At 44.5% G+C, this 19,808-nt stretch overlaps 1 protein-coding gene across 1 annotated transcript in view; it reads left to right on the top strand.

The window, feature by feature from the left end:
- LOC121270731 (pyroglutamylated RF-amide peptide receptor-like) overlaps nucleotides 1-19,808 on the top strand; it is a 64,145-nt gene that overhangs the window by 30,756 nt on the left and 13,581 nt on the right. The window contains exons 2-5 of the mRNA XM_041176111.1: nucleotides 7,166-7,318; nucleotides 10,999-11,060; nucleotides 13,826-14,061; nucleotides 16,448-16,545. Of these exons, the coding sequence (XP_041032045.1) occupies nucleotides 7,166-7,318; nucleotides 10,999-11,060; nucleotides 13,826-14,061; nucleotides 16,448-16,545 (549 nt within the window). The remainder of the gene's footprint in view (nucleotides 1-7,165; nucleotides 7,319-10,998; nucleotides 11,061-13,825; nucleotides 14,062-16,447; nucleotides 16,546-19,808) is intronic.

The raw sequence follows: 19,808 nt of genomic DNA, 5'->3' as shown, positions 1-19,808 counted from the left end.
ATCTTAGCCTACTCACTTGCCGATCTAAATCCCTTTGTAGACTTTTTATGTCCTCCTGACAACTTATTTTCCTACCAATCTTTGTGTCATCAGCAAGTTTAGCAATCATTCATTTGGTTCCTTCATCCTAAGTCATTGATGTAGATTATAAATAGTTGAAGGAGTGGAATCTCTGATCGTGTAGCTGAGTGGGTATTCTGTGCGGGTGACCCTGATTGCATCTGTGACCTCCATGGCCACTGAGAGTACATTTTTTAAAAATTCATTCATGTATCATGGGCTTCACTGGCTCAGCCAGCATTTATTGCCCATCCCTAATTGCCCTTGAGAAGGTGGTGGTGAGCTGCCTTCTTGAACCACTGCAGTCCATGTGGTGTAGGTGCACCCACAGTGCTGTTAGGGAGGGAGTTCCAGGATTTTGATCCAGCGACAGTGAAGGGATGGCGATATATTTCCAAGTCAGGGTGGTGAGTGACTTGGAGGGGAACTTCCAGGTGGTTGTGTTCCCATGTGTCTGCTGCCCTTGTCCTTCTAGATGGTAGTGGTCGTGGGTTTGGAAGGTGCTGTTTAAGGAACCTTGGTGAATTCCTGTAGTGCATCTTGTAGATGGTACACACTGCTGCTACTGTGCGTCGGTGGTGGAGGGAGTGAATGTTTGTGGATGAGGTGCCAATCAAGTGGGCTGCTTTGTCCTGGATGGTGTCGAGCTTCTTGAGTGTTGTTGGAGCTGCACTCATCCAGGCAAGTGGAGAGTATTCCACCACACTCCTGACTTGTGCCTTGTAGGTGGTGGACAGGCTTTGGGGAGTCAGGAGGTGAGTAATTCGCCACAGGATTCCTAGCCTCTGACCTGCTCTTGTAGCCACAGTATTTATAAGGCTAGTCCAGTGATCAGTTTTTGGTCAATAGTAACCCCAGGATGTTTATACTGGGGGATTCAGTGATGGTAATGCCATTGAATGTCAAGGGGTAAGGGCTAGATTCTCTCTTGTTGGAGATAGTCTTGCCTGGCGTGAATGTTACTTGCCACTTGTCAGCCCAAGCCTGAATATTGTCTAGGTCTTGCTGCATTTGGACATAGACTGCTTCAGTATCTGAGGAGTCACGAATGGTGCTGAACGTTGTCTAATCATTAGTGAACATCTCCACTTCGGACCTTATGATGGAAGGAAGATCATTTATGAAGCAGCTGAAGATGGTTGGGCTGAGGACACTATCGTGAGGAACTCCTGCAGTGATGTCTTGGAGCTGAGATGACTGATCTCCAACAACCACAACCATCTTCCTTTGTGCTAGGTATGACTCCAACCAGTGGAGAGTTTCCCCCCTGATTCCCATTGACTCCAGTTTTGCTAAAGCTGCTTGATGCCACACTCGGTCAAATGCTGCCTTAATGTCAAGTGCCGTCACTCTCACCTCACCTCACGAGTTCAGCTCTTTTGTCCATATTTGAACCAAGGCTGCAATGAGGTCAGGAGCTGAGTGGCCCTGGCAGAACCCAAACTGAGCTTCAATGAGCAGGTTATTGCTAAGCAAGTGCTGCTTGATAGCACTGTTAATGACCCATTCCATTACTTTACTGATAATTGAGAGTAGACTGTTGGGGCGGTAATTGGCCGGGTTGGGTTTGTCCTGCTTTTTGTGTACAGGGACATACCTGGGCGATTTTCCACATAGTTGGGTAGATGCCAGTATTGTAGCTGTACTGGAACAGCTTGGCTAGGGGCACGGCAAGTTCTGGAGCACAAGCCTTCAGTACTATTGCTGGAATATTGTCAAGCCCCATAGCCTTTACACATGTGGGCAAATGAATCATGGAATCTTGTGTTCTCACTGGTGGCTGGCTTGGAGCTGGGAAGGGCATTTACTTAGGTGGGTGATGGTGTACTTGAACTCTGCCACCTTCCCCTCTCCACCAGAAGTAAGTTCTGGGCAGGAAGACCCATGGTTGACCTTCCTGCCCCATTGCCAATTAAGGCCCTTAAGTGGCCAATTAATTACCACTTAAGGGCCTCATCCTGATGCCACTGGTATTACCCCAGTGGCGGATAGACCTGTCGCTATGTAGCAGACGGGACAGGTGATCTGTGCGGGCTATTTTTCACCTTGTTGGGGGGTCCCTTGACCATAGGCAATCGGTGTCTGATCGAGGGACTGGACATTGGGTAGGAGAGGCCCATTGAGGGCCCCCCCTTCCCTTGCTTCTGACACCCCTGCCTCCCCGCCTCCCCCCTCCGCACAAGGACTACAGGTGAGGAGTTGTCCAACATTGTAAACCCGGGAAAAACAGCCAAGTGGAATTGTCCCAGCAACATTCGCACAGTGGGGCAAAAGCAATGATGTTGGAGAGTTAAGGGTTAATAATTGAATTGACCTCTCCAAGTTGACTAGCTATAGGCCAACAGGATTTGTAAGGAAAACAGGAAAATAGTGAGATGCCTGTGTAAGGAAATAGGTGACTGAGACAACATCGACTATAAGTAATTCATGTATAACTTTCAGTGACTAATGTAATGGTCACAGGCGGAAAGATTAGGTGTAGAGTGGATCCATAGGTAGGTAAGCTATTAATAAACTGTGTTTGAGGGATCTGGGAATGGATTAATCAGGAGGTTTAACCAGTGGAATGCACCTTTGAAGGAGACAAAAGATGGATGGAGTTTTCCAGGGTTTTGGAAAACTGGGAAGAGGGAGAAGCTCAAAGCTGCTCCTTTGTACTGAATAGGTTGATCACCTATACAGATGGAGTGAAGTCTGTTGTGTATCTTCCACCATCAGGTGTTTCATGCTGACTCTAAATCTGTCATCATAAACCAGAGAAGGGAGGAGACTGAATAATAGTTGACTTAACACATGACTGGACACCATGAAGGACTTGCTCTTTGGGGTGACAGTGGTTTTTTTTTATTCGTTCATGGGATGTGCGCATCACTGCCTAGGCCAGCATTTATTGCCCATCCCCAATTAAGAGTCAACCACATTGGTGTGGATTTAGAGTCACATGTAGGGCAGACCTGGTAAGGATGGGAGATTCCCTTCCCTAAAGAGCATTAGTGAACCAGATGGAGTTTTGTAACAATCAGCAATGGCTTCATGGTCATCATCAGACTTTTAATTCCAGATTTTTATTGAATTCAAATTGGCGGGATTCAAATCCAGGTCTCCAGAGCATTACCCTGGGTCTCTGGAATCCTAGTCCAGTGACAATACCACTATGCCACCCGCTCCCTTTAATGGTGCAATGTATGGTGCAACTGTTGGATATGCAAGACTACAGTTGTCAAGGTAGTGTACTTCCTAAAACCTCACCCACTGAGCTCACACCACTTTTTGATGCCATGTAAAGAGATGGGATCTTTGTACCAGCAACTCCTGCTAATTATTGTGGCTTAGAAAGCACCTTCAGATTTGGAGTGGACTGCTGCGTATTTTTGATCCACTCTGATTCACCACTTCACCATCATATCCTCTGCCTGTGCTTTCATGTTTAATTAGGCTAAATCATGTTTAATTATTTTGATAACCTATTTGATAACTCAATGAATTTAATCTTTTCTCAACAATTCCACAAATTGCACATATATCCTACCCATCGAAATAGGGATGGATCGTTAAATGTTATTTTATTTTGACCTACACTCAGTAGTAGAATACTGGTATTGCTTTCTAACGTAATCACTGTTACACAGACCAATCACTGTTACAAGGACCAAATAAAAGGCTCTTGTTCCATGAGAAGATATAAGGCCACGCTTTGCTAAAACAGAATGGCATCTGAACAACTCATGCTGTTATCAAAGCACAAATTGCCAGCAACATGTAGAAAATAAAAGATATCCATTGATTCATGAATCATCATAGGTTACTGGCTATTTTGTCACTCTCCCCTGTTAGCTTTGCTAAAACAGCACCTCTAGCTAAATCCCGCATTTACACATTAATCACCTGTAAAAATTGTCAGAAAAAGTTAAACCTAGTAATTGACAGTGTAAGTGTCCTTTCAATTACATAATTGCTAATAACTGTCAATCAATCTCTCTCACCCAATAAGTGAACATTTGTAAGTGTGGACTCTCATTCCTTCAGGTTGTGAATTGTTTTAAGAGATGTTAAGAACATCAAATATTACATTGTATTTCTTATCCTTTTTGTCTCTCTATTCTCTCTTTATCTAATCCTTCTATCCCTCTCTTTATTTCTCTTTCAGTACCTGCTTTGACATTTCATTCACTCCCTCTAATTTACTCTCCTCCTCAGTCCTTCTTCTGAATCTTTAAATTTCATTGGTTAAGCAGATAGCATTGATCTCGCTGTTCACTGAGGTCTGAAATGCCCTGTCTCTCCCACCATGTCATTATCTGCTTGAACTTCCAGCAACTTTTATGGACAGAGGTGCCCCACTCCAGCAGTATCTGGTCCGCTATTTCTTAGGAAGAGGGGAAAACCCAAGGTTGTGAATCTCTGAAGATGGGAAAGGGATGTGGTACTCTACAAGAAAAGTTTGGGAATTCCTACTTTATTAGATTTGCCACCGAGGTAACTCAGAAAGACCGCTTTAACTAAGATGGGGATAATATTCATCATCGCCATCAATGGTAACTGAGTGGTGCGGAATGTCTGACTGTAGATCCATGTGATAGTCATTCCGTTGGCCGTGTTTGCCACAGAACACAGAATGGATCCAGCCCAACATGGGATGTTATTTAGTCAACTATGTGGGTTTAGTGAGACACTATGAGCCAAACATGCACTATGCTTTAGGACAGATATGGAACTAACAGCCAGAGACATGCAGTGATGAGCTCTGAAGTGCTCATCGCAGTGACCTGTGTAACACTGTTGGGATGTTTACAATATAGCTGCAGGTTTTGTTTTGCATTTAATAAAATGTGTGGCATAGTTTTCGATTTTTGTTTTTAACACAGCAATCGTGCCTCCATATTAATGTCTAGAATAGTTACAAAAATCAAAAGCATCCATGAGAAAAGAATCTTGGCTCAGTTCTACATGGAGAATTAGGACATATAATGTATTTTTTCTTCTATAAACAAGCTCCTTCAGCTATGATGGAATACTCAAAAAGCAGTCTAAATGAAACTATTGATTCTTAGTTTATTTGGAGGGGGAGCAGATCCTTGTGTCAGCCTCATCCTTATTATGTGCTGTTACATCAATGTGTACATTAAGGCACCTTCCTGATTTAACACTTCCGACTCTTGGTTTCTTATTCATCTGCCAACTGTGGTTTATATTTTGATTTAATTAAAATATCGCACCAAAATATTAATTATAAAATTGTAATGATCTCTGCATCAGTGTGATAAGCAAAGAAATAAAGAACTTTCATTTAGATAGCACCTTTCATGACCCCAGGATGTCTCAAGGTGCATTACAGTGAATGAATTGCGTTGGTAGTGTGGTCACTGTTGTAATTAGGAAACAAAATGATCAATTTGCAGAGGAAGCTCCTACAAACAGCAGCATGATAAATGACCAGATAGTCTACTTTAGTGGTTTTGATTGAGGGATAAATATTGGCCAGGAAAGCAGGGAGAACTCCCCAGCTCTTCTTCAAAATGGGACCGTGGCATCTTTAACATCTGGCTAAAAGGGCAGACAGGATCTTGGCGTAATGGCTCACCTGAAAGTTCTTTGGGCCAGGTGAGGTAATGGAAGGTAGGTGAGGAGAGTTACAACTCAAAAGTCAGATCCTGTCATCACCTGATGTCCCCATACATACGCTTGCTAGGAGGGAATGCTGCATAATGAGCGGGAACACCTTGTGTCACCTTTCCTTACCTCTGGGGCATTCATCTGGAGATGTTTCAGACTTTTTTATTGACTGTATTATGTGGGTATTTGAAGACGTTTATTGCAATGTCGTTAAAAACCAGATCTATTTTGATTGCCCGCGGTAAGATCTTATTGTGATGGAGAACATAGGAAATAGGAGCAGGAGTAAGCAATTGTCATGAAGGAACCCTATTAAAATAGCCATTTTGACACTGAAAAGGTAAAGGCCAGCAGCTATCTTAAATTACCAGGGACAATGCAAAGCCCATTGTCAAAGTCTTTCAGCAGAATACTGAGAATGTTGGAAATCTGAAATAAAACCAAAAAATGGCCTGACCTGCTGAGTAGTTTGTTTTTATTTCTGAAAGACTTTAAATTCGACAGTCTTAGGAGCAGGATTTTAATCCTAATGCATAGCAGTAAACCATCCCCTGCAGTCTGCCTCAGAAGGAGTTGGTAAAAGGGCATTACCATGGTACCGAGCAGCAGGACTAGGAACAGTATCTGAGGATTGATGGTGTGGGAATAGGGGGATCTTCCAGGTAGCATAGCGTCAAGGCAGGAAAGACTCCAGTTGGGTCAAGTTTAACATAAGGTCATGGTATGAAATAGGAAATGTTGGATTGGCTACCCTTCATACACCTTTCCCTTTTTTTTCTGTAGTAATTAGGGGAGAAGGAAATTGAGTTGACTGTATAATGGCTGATTTGTTATGAACCAACTCACACTTGACCAAGTTCAAAATTATCCCATTCCCTGAAGCAGTTGTTAAACATTCAGAAGAGGGTGAGGAGAATTGCTTTAGGAGTTGTCAAAGGGGCTTAAGGCTGTTTCCCCTTGTCTGCCTCCAACGATGCAACATTGGTTAAGGACGGGGAGTGACTCAGTACTAAGCACTGCCTCCATGACAAATACTGAAGCAGCTAAACCAATTTTTATTTCAAAGGCTGAAAATGAAGACCATGCTTGAAAAAAACAGGTTCTTCCTTTAAGACCCATCACCTTTGTGGTAAAGCAGTGTTGCCAGTTATTAATGGGGGCAATTTACCCTTAGCGTAGTTACTGGAGATCCTTGTGCAGATCCATCTGGCCTGCATTGCATATTGGTTTACATCATGACACCCTCTTTACAGGCAGCCAGTAAGTCTATTAGAGAAAGATTAGAGGGCTGTGTTATTCAGGTATGGAATGCAGGTCTAAATCATCAACAGCTATTTTCCCTATTCACTGCACATTGCTTTCAACCAGATATTGGAGCACTCAAGAATGGAACATCCATTCAATTAAATGTTGCAGTGTCATGTGGCTTAGCATTGTTAGACAAACTTTCTGTGGATATTTTTCAATCTTTTACCTGATATTTAATTTCCAGGGGCTTTTGTTTGCAAGATGGTGCCCTTTGTTCAGACTACAGCTGTTGTGAGCTGCATCTTAACAATGATGTGCATAGCTGTGGAGCGATATGAAGGGATTGTGCACCCACTGAACAGACACTACTTGAACACAAGGGCGTACAAAATGCTTGGTAGGTTTTCTATAAAATAATTATTCCTATGTTGGCAAACACAGTCCCCTCTTTACCTTCACCTTCCTGTAATCAGCTGTGAGATGAATTAAATCAAATTAAATTTAATTACTGGTAAATTAATTTTGATGGAGTTGTTGATTAGGGGAGAAATGTTAATGAAGTAGATCTGGCTGGTCCTCTTTCAGTGGCCCATGAGATCACAGAATAACAGAATTGTTACAGCACAGAAGGAGGCCATTTGGCTTATCGTGTCTGCATCGGCCCTCAGAATGAACAATTCCCTCAGTGCCATTTTCTGGCCTTCTCCCCGTAACCCTGCACATTTTCCCTTTTCAGATACCGGCTTAATTCCCTCTTCAAATTCAGTTGAATCTGCCTTCACCACACTGTCAAGCAGTGCATCCAGACCCCAACTACTTGTTGCGTGAAAAAGCTTTTTTTCTCATTTCGCTTTTGCCAATTACTTTAAATCTGTGCCCTCTCATACTTGATCCTTTTATGAGTGGGAACAGTTTCTCCCTCTCTACTCTGTCTAGGCCCCTCATGATTTTGAATACCTCTATCAAATCTCCTCTCAGCTTTCTGTTCTCCAAGGAAAACAGACCCAGCTGCAATCCACTCAAACCATCAGAATAAGGGCAGACGGAGCCTCGTTGTTTTGCCATAACGATTGTCTGACTGCTGATGCACTGCTGGATGTGTATGACACTGAAGTGCTCATTTGGATTCAAGTACAAATCTTAGTATGGGGCTTGACTGTTCTAACCTAGAGGACATTTAAAGTTTCCAACTAGGCCTAGCTGAACCTAAACAAAGCCAAGTAGAAAGTTAGCAGAAGATAATTTCATTCTCAAAATAATGCACTAAGTGCAAATGCACATTTGAGCTAATTTTGACATATGCCAGGTTTGATTACTTAAGAATTGGTGTCAAGTTCACTAGAATGGGAAAGTGCTAATAATGCTCAATTTGCCAGTTTACATTCGTTTGCCCAACTGTCCATGGGTCTAAGTGCAGAGTTGTACTGCTCTAGGGGGCACATGTGTAATGGGAATGTGAGGTTTAAAGGAACAGGGACTTTTTATGGGAAACATCACAAAAGAAAGTCTTTGGAGGGTCTTAAAAGGCACATTGACCCATTATCAGCCTTTCTTAAGGCTCAAGGGGCAGGGAATTAATAAGCAGCAGGAAGCTCAAAAAGGGAAGAGGAGTCTGCAGACAAGCGATGAAGTTGACTAGCACCTGAACAAGCAGTTTGGGCACTGTGGCAATGGGCTGCCCTCTGTGCCACTCCATGACACCATGCCCGTTACAGCATCTGCAACATTTCACATTTATATTATGCCTTTTAAGCGGTAAAATAACACAGCGTGCTTCACAGAAGCAATCAGGTACAAATGAGTGTCATGCCAACGATAGAGTTTATAAGAGGAGTGAATGAAAGCTTGTTCAGAGGTGGGTTTTAAGTCTTAAACAGTTTCCTGGGTCTACAGTAGTCCATTTCTTGGTCAACAATATCTCGTTTTTGACATCTGGAAAACACTGGTGCTAGTGTCTGTGTGCCTAAGAAAATGAACATAATTTGAAGAACAGGAAGTTTTGGAAAAATTCAGCAGGTCTAGCTGCTTCTGTGGAGAGAGAAACAGAGTTAATGGGCGGAATCGTCCCAGATTTGCACTAAGTGCAGTAGCGGGTAGGAAAAAGGAGGTTTTACCTGCTGGCCCCAATGGTGAGTTTTCACACCATATCGCCCCAATCCCGCCTCATTAATCATGAATTCCCAGGAAACACGCTGTGTTGCTGGTGGGCGGCCTCTGATTTGCCCGCCACACCTTCACCACACTGCTTCCTCACGCTGGGCACCATGTAAAGTGCAGCTGTGTTCACAGCTCTCAGTGCTTCCAGCCCAGGAGTGCTGCGCAGAAGACATGACCCAGAAAGACAAGGAGAGTGCAGCCCGCCGATTTAGTGACGCATGCCCAGGACACACTCTGGATACCATTGGAGCCCACTGTAGTGTTCTCTACCCTCGCTCTGGCTGCAGGAGGCCCATCAGTCTCACCACGCTGTCTTGGGAGGCGGTGGCAGAGGTGGTCAGTGCCAATGCTGCACACAAGAGGTTGGCCATCCAGTACAGAAAACAAATGAATGATCTCATCTGTGTTGCCAGATTAAGGCAACCATCTTATCACACTAAGCTCACACACTGACAAGGCCATCACGTATTCACTGGCATCTCATTCACTGCCAGCTCAAGGCACATCACCACTCTCTCTCTCACACACACCCTCACATCTCCAACTGGCCTCATCTCCTCTGGTGACTGCCTCCTCAGCCCTCACCATCTTGAGGCCACTTGCACAGATCAACATGTGTCCCCACACACCCACGCTGGGATACCACCCCCCCAACCCCTTCCCCAGTACAGCCCTTGCCTTGCAGCCTCTTTCTTTGCCTGAGGCCACTTCTCCCCCTTCCCCAAGCAAGCCCTAGCCCTGCAGCCGCTGAAAAGCTACCCTCGCCTTACGGCTGGTCTGGTAGGTAGAGACCTGCCCGTGAGCCTCCCTAAAGGTGATGTGGTGCTGCCTGCGAAGCCTGGCACTGATGACCATGAGTGTTGCCTGAAGCAAGGTAGGCAAACAAACCTCCGAATCTTGAGTGAAGTGCAGCCCGCCAGGTACACGACACTTATGTTCAGTTGTGAAACACGTTGGCATGCACGTGCTTGGATGATCCAGTGAGGTGGGGGGCTGATTCCAGCGAACTGGGCTTATAATGATATGCAGATATATTAAAACGACATTCCTGGCATCCAGCAGCAGGAAACGTGGTCTGTCATCGATGGGCGGAGTGGACGATCGCAAACTGGTTTCACAATGGTGTGAAACTGATTTTTTGGCCTTCCTGCCAATATTGTCCACTCATGCCCGCCATAAAGCCCGATGCCAATGGAGACGCCCAACGTTTTGAGTCCAAGAGTCTTAAGGAGTTGAAAGGTTGGCTGGAATTTTACAGCCCCGCTGCACTGGGGGAGGGGTAGTAAAGTGCAGCGAGCTGTCCTGAACTCCACTGACTTCGTCAGGATCATCAAATCCTGCTGGCGTAAAATTCCACCCGTTAACTCTGCTTCTCTTTTCGCAGATGTGGCCAGACCTACTGGGTTTTTCCAGCACCATCTGGTTTTTATTTCAAATCTTCAGCACCCACAATATTTTGCTTTTGCAATTTGAAGAACCTTCCTGAACCAATGGGCAGAGACTCACAGTTGTCGGCCTGAGATGTGGCCAGTTTTGGGGGGTGGGGCCTGATTTTGGCCGAAATGAATTTTGACGAATGTAAGAGATCCAAAAGTGAGTGACTCTGGGCTTTACTTACATTCAAAATTCCCTGTTCTTTTGCGCTGCTCTGACCAATTGCTCCCAGATTTTGCTGATATTAGGGATAAACAGGTGGAACCTCGACCCCAGCTTCTATAAATCATAGCTCTGATTCTCGGACTGTGTTAGAATCATGGAAGCAGCTTGAGGTATCGCTTGAATCCATGCATCACAGTAACAACAGCACAGCCAATCCCTCCATCTGTGACATCCTCCAGTGTTGTAAAGTCTATTTGCCTCATCAGCTGACTGGAAACTTTTTTAGCATGAGCCATACTAATGTGTATTATTCATTGCCAGGGTTTGCATGGGTAGTGGCTATAATTGTTGCAGCTCCAATGTTGAATGTTCAACAGCTTGAGGTAAGTTCTCCCATTTACTTCATATTAATACATTATTCAAAATATTCTTGACTCATTGGTTCATTTTAATGTATGTGCTACAATCCCCATAGAGTCCAATAACTTAAGCACCAAAGGTCAAGATTTCATGCTTTAAGACATTTACTGAAACAAATAAACTAAAGTCAACATAGATCAAGCATTACTTAACAGGCAACGAATACATGAAATTAAAGAAAGATACTTTCGCATTAACTAGCTAATGCAATCAAGATACATCTTACAACTCCTTTCGCTATGCACCATACTTCTCTGGGAGATATGTAGCATTACTGGAACAGTTCCAAAGTAACTCCTAGCTCTCAGGCAGGCTCACTTATCCCCGTCACGATAGGTTGAAACTTCCAGTGTCCTTCAAAAATCATTCCACTCAGCCCGAGTTTTCTGGATCCAATTTTCACCAGAAAGGCCCACGTTGGTGACTCCCTGTTCCATAAATCTCCAAGAGCTCCATCTGTTTGGTTCCCTTCCTTTCAAACAGAAAACAAACTCTCACCAGAAACCTGCTTGGTTGTTAACATAAGCAGTCTTTCTCTGCTTCTCCACATCAATATCTTCTTCGTCTCTCTGCTACACAGAAAACAGCTGCCCTTTGTTCATTTGAGACACTGTGTAAAGGAGCTTGGACTGTAACACGACATTTCAGTAGGTTTCTCTTTATGTTTCTCCCCATGGCAACCAGATCACATGGGCATGTTTCCGAGCTGATCCCATTTCAGAACGTCCTGTTTTAGCTTAAGTTAAAGAAACATAACTATCCTAAAAGGTCAGCATTCAAGACATATATATATAAAGGTGTTCTGAGATAATGTCCCAGGTTTTGCATTTATATAGCCTAGTAATTTATTTAACCTAGTAAAAGCATCCCTGGGGGCCTCAGAGGAGCACATTCAAACACAATTTGGCCATGGAACCACAGAAGAGCTATCAAGATGTAACAAAAATCTTGGTCTAAGAACTGTGTTTTAAGGAGTAACTTAAAGGAGGAGAGCAAGATAGGGAGCAAGAGGTTTAGGGTGGGAATTCCAGAGCTTAGGATCCAGGCAGCTAAAGGCATGTCAATGATGGAGCAATTAAAATGGGAGATGCACAGGAGGAAGTGCAGATATCTTGGAGGGTTTGAGGGCTGGAAGAGGTTATAGAGATAGGGAGGAACTTAAGCATGAGGAGGAGAATTTCTTCTCTTTTTTGCTCCACCTCTTACCTACATGTGCCCCTTGGTGATATCATCTGAAAACACAACATTAAGAAAGCTGACAACAGTCAGCTCTATCTCACCTCATCTCTTGAACCCTCACTGTCCCTATTTAGTCATACTACTTATCTTACATCCCGTACTGGATGAGCAGAAATTTACTCCATCTAAATATTGGGAAGATCAAAGCCATTGTCTTCGGACCCCAACCACAAAGGCTGTTTCCTGGTCATTGACTCCATACCTCTCCCTGGCACTGGTTCCAGGCTGAATCAAACTGCTCATAACCTTGGTGTCACACTTGATCCGAGATGCACTTCTGACCATGTTGCACCATTGCTAAGACTGCTTATCTCCATGACTGTAACATTGTCCAACTCCACCCCACTTCAGTTCATTTGCTGCAGAAAGCTTATCCATGCCTTTGCTACCTTCAAACTTGAATATTCCAAAGTTCTCCTGGCTGGTCTCCTACTTCCACCCTCCATAAAATTGAGTTCATCCAAAACTCTGCTGCCAATGCCTAACTCACAGCAAATCCCATTCACCCATTCCTCCCTGCACTCATTGGCATACATTTGGCTTAGTTTTAAAATTCTCATCCTTGTTGTCAAATCCCTCCATGGTCTCACACCTGCCTATCTCATAACCTCCTCCAGCCACACAACTCTTCAAAATCTCTGCACTCATCTAATTCTGACCTTTTGAGCAGCCTGGATTTTAATCTCTCTACCATGTCTTCAGTTGTCAAGGCCCTAAGCTTTGGTATTTCCTCCCTATACCTTTCCACCTCTCTCACTTTCCTCTTTTAAGGCACTCTTAAACCCACGACCTCTACCACCTGGAAGGACAAAGCAGCAAATGCCACCACCCTCAAGTTTCCCTTCAAGTCAATCATCATCCTGACTTTGAACTATATTACTGTGCCTTCACTGTTGACAGGTCCAATTCCAGGAGCTCCCTCTCTAACAGTGCTCTGGGTGTACCTAGACCAGATGGACTACAGCTGTGTGAGAAGGCGGCTCACCACCATCTTCTCAGGGGCAATTAGGGATGGGCAAGAAATGCCGACCTGGCCCGTGATGGCCACATCCCAAGAATGAATATGACAAAAACGACCTCTTTGATCGAGCCTTTGGTCATCTGACTTAATATTGTTTTATGCGGCTCTGTGTCAACTTTCGTTTGATGATGCTCCTGTGATGTGCCTCAAGACACTTTTCCAATATTAAAGGCCTTATATAAACACAATTGTGTTCAAGGCATTGCCAGACCAGGAGCCAATGTAGATCAGAGAGCACAGGGGTAGTGGGCGTGCAAGAGTTGGTGTGAGATCAGTTTGCTAACTGGCAAAATGCATGACACAAATTGTTAATCTCACTGTTGCTGGAAAATCGGGGCCAAAGTAAAATTAATTGCTGCCTAACTTGACATAAATGGTAACATTTTGGTAAGCTGTGTTTGAGCAGGGAAGTGGCTATCCCAACATTAAGCTGCTGTTTTAAATGCAGGCTGTGTTTTGTATTCACAGGTGAAGTATGATTTTCTCTATGACCGCCATTACATTTCCTGCCTTGAATGCTGGAACTCGCTTTCACTCCGTCAAACCTACGCTACTTTCATCTTGGTGGCCCTCTTCCTGTTGCCACTCACAGCGATGCTGCTGCTTTATACCAGAATTGTTTTTGAACTCTGGGTCAAGAAACGTGTTGGGGATGACTCCTTTTTAAGCGCCTTAAACCAAAGGGAAATGTCCAAGATTACAAGGTGAGCAATTGATGCAAATATTACATAGAATTACAGCATAGAAGCAGGCCATTCGTCCCAACTGTTCTATACCTTTCTCCCTCATGTACTTTTCTAGCTTCCTCTTAAATGGCATCAAGGCTAAACGGCTCAACTAGACCATGTGGATTTTTTTTACCTTTCCTTCTCCTGGTCAATATTCTCGTTCCCACTCTTTTCCTGGAGCCATTGATTTCATGCTGGGATATAGTTCCCTAGGCACCAGGCAAGCACCTGTACCTCCACCAAGTGAACTTGATGGGATGTTTGAATTTTGGCTCCATTGGTTGCCATCCTATCTGACTTTGTGAGGAGGAGAATGCTGTCCTGTCCTCCGGAAAGGACCAATCGGGAGCGGGAACTTTCCCTCAACTCAATGGGACTGAGAATTCCTACTGTGCAGACTGAGTTCAACTGATAGACCAGGATACACTCTGGAACATTACTGATAACATGTGTAGCAATAATTGTAAAACATGTTACCATTAAAGAGGAGTTTGAGTTAGTCTTTGAAATACATTTACCCAATGTTTTAATTTTCTCTTTTGTAAATTCAAAGAAATAATTTGTGATGGCTTTTCGTGTAGGATTAGATCAGCTGAACATATTCCAGCTGGTAAAATGGCTTCACTATCTTGACAACCTTAAGGACATGTCAACTAAACTTTGATTTAATTCAATAGAAGTAGAAGTAGGATAATATGTAACATAGTGGGAATTGTGCATCTGGGATCCTACCAAGCTGATAGGATCAATCACTTCCTCATGCTCACTGAAATAGGTTTAGACAGCTCAATGCAATTGGTAATGAATGTTGTCCCATGCTGTAAAATTGCCTACATTTGTCAACAATTAACATTATTGCTTCAAGACACTTAAGGGTGGCTGGCGAAGAAAATTCACAGGAGCTTTAGCAAAACTGGAGTCAATGGAAATTGGGGGAAAACTCTCCGCTGGTTGGAGTCATACCGAGCACAAAGGAAAATGGTTGTGGTTGTTGGAGGTCAGTCATCTCAGCTCCAGGACATCACTACAGGAGTTACTCAGGGTAGTGTCCTAGGCCCAACCATCTTCAGCTGCTTCATCAATGACCTTCCCTCCATCATAAGGTCTGAAGTGGGGATGTTCGCTAATGATATGTTTAGCACCATTTGTAACTCCTCAGATACTGAAGCAGTCCACGTCCAGATGCAGCAAGACCTGGACAATATCCAGGCTTGGGATGACTGGTACCAAGTAACATTCATGCCACACAAGTGCCAGGCTATGACCATCTCCAACAAGAGGGAAAATATAACCATCGCCCTTTGACATTCAATGGCATTACCATCACTGAATCCCCCACTATCAACATCCTGAGGGTTACCATTGACCAGAAACTGAACTGGACTAGCCATATAAAAACTGTGGCTACAAGAGCAGGTCAGAGGCTAGGAATCCTGAAGCAAGTAACTCACCTCCTAACTCCCCAAAGCCTATCCGCCATCTACAAGGCACAAGTCAGGAGTGTGATGGAATACTCTCCACTTGCCTGGATGAGTGCAGCTCCAATAATACTCAAGAAGCTTGACACTGTCCAGGACAAATCAACCCACTTGATTGGCACCCCATCCACAAACATTCACTCTCTCCACCACTGAGGCACAGTGGCAGCAGTGTGTACCATCTACAAGATGCACTGCAGGAACTCACCAAGGCTCCTTAGGCAGCACCTTCCAAACCCATGACCTCTACCATCTAGAAGGAAAAGGGCAGCAGATGCATGGGAACACCACAACCTGGAAGTTCCCCTCCAAGCCACTCACCATCCTGACTTGGAAATATATCACCATTCCTTCATTGTCACTGGGTCAAAACCCTGGAACTCCCTCCCTAACAGCATTGTGGGTGTACCTACACCACATGGACTGCAGCAGTTCAAGAAGGCAGCTCACCACCACCTTCTCAAGGGCAATTAGGGGTGGGCAATAAATGCTGGCTGAGCCAGCGAAGCCCACATCCTGTAAATTAATATAAAAAAAAGGTAACCTTTGGAGATTAAGGTTAAGCCCTTTAACAGCACAGTGTAAATATAGTTTCTTCCTGAATTTTTCTTTACTATACCTCATGTTGGAATGCTTCATAGGTTTGAACATTCTATTTCCTCGCATTTAAGAGTAGTCAAACTCGTTGAAGCTTTTCAAGGCCCTGAGTAGATCATATAATCCATTTGCATATTAACTGCCTTTAATTATTTATTATTCCAGTAAAACAGAGTGTATGTAAAATATATAAGGCTGTATATATGAAATGATCTGTGCATTTGTTTGATAGAATATTTCGTCTACGATCTTATCAAGGAGCGACACTGATTTACATCTTTCTGCAGGAAGAAGAAACGTGCTGTTGTTATAATGATAACGGTCGTTGTGCTTTTCACCATATGTTGGGCCCCCTTCCATGTGGTGCATATGCTGTTTGAATTCAGTAAGTATTTCTTTAATTTTTTTACCCTCTTTAATTAACAATTGGCTAAACTCTCAACATCAGCAACAATGATGATGATGAAGCAGTGCTCCTCTATGTTGAACATCACTTGGAGGAAGCACTGAGGTTGACAAGGGCACAGAATGTACTCTGGGTGGGGGACTTCAATATCCATCATCATGAGTGGCTCAGTGACACCACTACTGACCGAGTTGACCGAGTCCTAAGGGACATAGCTGCTAGACTGGGTCTGCGTAAGGTGGTGAGGGAGCCAACAAGAGGGAAAAGCATGCTTGCCCTCACCCTCACCAACCCGCCTGCCGCAGGTGCATCTGTCCATGACAGTATCAGTAGGACTGACCACTGCAGTGGAGGTGAAGTCCCATCTTTACATCAAGGATATCCTCCATTGTGTTTTGTGGCACTACCACCGTGCTAAATGGGATAGATTTTGAATAGATCTAGCAGCTCAAGACTGGGCAATCATGAGGTGCTGTGGGCCATCAGCAGCAGCACAATTGTACTCAGCCAAAATCTGTAACCTCATGGCCCAGCATATCCCTCACAATACCATTACCACTAAGCCAGGGGATCAACCCTGGTTCAATGAAGAGCAGGAAGGCATGTCAGGAGCAGCACCAGGCATACCTAAAAATGAGGTGTCAACCTGATGAAGCTACATCACATGACTACTTGCAAGCCAAACAGCATAAGCAGCAAGTGATAGACAGGGCTAAGTGATTCCACAACCAATGGATCAGATGCAAGTCTGCAGACCTGCCACATCCAGTTGTAAATGGTGGTGGACAATTAAACAACTCACTGGAGGAGGAGGCTCCACAATATCCCCATCCTCAATGACGGAGGAGTCCATCATTGCAAAAGATAAGGCTGAAGCATTTGCAATAATCTTCAGCCAGAAGTGCCGGGTGGATGATCCATCTCAGCCTCCTCCAGAGGTCCCCAGCATCACAGATGCCAGTCTTCAGCCAATTCGAATCACTCCACATGATATCAAGAAACAGCTGAAATTACTGAATACTGCAAAGACTCTGGACCCTGACAATATTCCGGCAATAGTACTGAAGACTTGTGCTTCAGAACTTGCCACATCACTAGCCAAGCTGTTCCAATACAACTACAACACTGGGATCTACCCAGCAACATGGAAGATTGCCAGGGCATGTCCTGAACACAAAAAGCAGGACAATCCAACCTGGCCAATAACCGCCCCCCTCAGTCTACTCTCGATTATCAGTAAAATGATGGAAGGGATCATCAACAGTGCTATCAAGTGGCACTTGCTTAGCAATAACCTGCTCACTGACGCTTGGATGGGTTCTGCCAAGGCCTTTCAGCTCCTGACCTCATTACAGCCTTGATTCAAACATGGACATAAGAACTGAACTCCAGAGGTGAGGTGAGAATGACTGCCCTTGACATCAAGGTAGCATTTGACTGTGTGTGATATCAAGGAGCCCTAGCAAAACTGGAGTCAATGGGAATCGGGGGGAAAACTCTCCACTGGTTGGAGACATACCTAGCACAAAGGAAGATGGTTGTGGTTGTTGGAGGTCAATCATCTCAGTTCCAGGACATCACTGCAGAGGTTCCTCAGGGTAGTGTCCTAGGCCCAACCATCTTCAACTACTTTATCAATGACTTCCCTTCCATCATAAGGTCAGAAGTGCGGATGTTTGCTGATGTTTGCACAATGTTCAGCACCATCCACAACTCCTCAGATGCTGAAGCAGTCCGTGTCCAAATGCAGCAAGATCTGAACAGTATCCAGGCTTGGGCTGACAAGTGGCAAGTAATATTCATGCCACACAAGTGCCAGGCAATGACCATCTCCAACAAGAGAGAATCTAAGCATTGCCCTTGACGTTCAGTGGCATTCCCCACTATCAACACCCTGGGGGTTACTATTGACCAAAAACTGAACTGGACTAGCCTTATAATTACTGTGGCTACAAGAGCAGGTCAGAGGCTAGGAATCCTGTGGCGAGTAACTCACCTCTCCCCAAAGCCTGTCCACCATCTACAAGGCACAAGTCAGGAGTGTGCTGTAATACTCCCCACTTGCCTGGATGAGTGCAGCTCCAACAACAGTCAAGAAGCTTGACACCATCCAGGATGAGGTAGCCCCCTTGATTGGCACCCCATCTACAAACATTCACTCCCTCCACCACTGATGCACAATGGCAGCACGGTTTACCATCTACAAGATGTACTACAGATACTCACCAAGACTCCTTAGACAGCACCTTCCAAGCCCATGACTGCTACCATCTAGAAAGACAAGGGCAGCAGATACATGGAACACCACCATCTGCAAATACCCCCCAAAGCCACTCACCATCCTGACTTGGAAATATATCACCGTTCCTTCACTGTCGCTGGGTCAAAATCCTGGAACTCCCTCCCTAACAGCACTGTGGGTGTACCTACACCACATGGACCGCAGCAGTTCAAGAAGGCAGCTCACCACCACCTTCTCAAAGGCAATTAGGGATGGGCAATAAGTTCTGGCCCAGCCAGTGAATGAAAAAATACAACTGGCATTTATTTAACACCTTAAATGTAGTAAAACATCCCAGGGCTTTTCACAAGAGTGTTGTCAAATGAAATTGGACATTGAGCCACATAATGAGATAATGGAGCAGATGTTCAAAATCTCACTTGATACTTAGATGGGTAATGAGTTATTTTGTCTCATCTGGGGTGGTGTTGGGAGCTAAGGATTGGTCTCAGCACCTGCCGATTATCAAAGGAAAAAGATGGGCTGAATTTCCAGCTGCTGGTTTCCATTTTGTCTGGTAGCTCGGCACTGTGTCTTCTGCCAATGAAAGATGGCCACCGATACCCGTCTGCACATGTGTACTTGTCCACACATGTACAGAAAACCAATGACCTCATTTTCAGGGGACACAGTGCCGGCTGGCTCATATTCGGATTCCAAATTACAACCTCCCGACCCCACGTTTGTAGCTCCAGAGCTTATTCCTGGTGACAGGCCCGGGTTAAGGGGAAGAGGCTCCGGAGCAGGAGATTCAGAAATGTGGGGAGGCCACAGCTCAGCCACAAACTGCGTTGGGCTCAGTAATCTTATCTCACTTGGGCTGAATGGGCTGCAAACTCTTCCTGTTGAGACTTAAGGAATGATCAACTGAGTAAGTTATCAGGGGAATGCCAACAAAGCCCCAGTGTCTTCAGGGGAGGAGAAAGTAGAGGGAAAAAAAATTGCAGAAGCAGAGATTTGT

This window comes from Carcharodon carcharias, chromosome 28 (genome assembly GCF_017639515.1).
Source record: "Carcharodon carcharias isolate sCarCar2 chromosome 28, sCarCar2.pri, whole genome shotgun sequence".
NCBI lineage: Eukaryota > Metazoa > Chordata > Chondrichthyes > Lamniformes > Lamnidae > Carcharodon > Carcharodon carcharias.
Note: the sequence above shows the minus strand (reverse complement) of the source record. Positions and strands in the feature narration are given on the sequence as shown.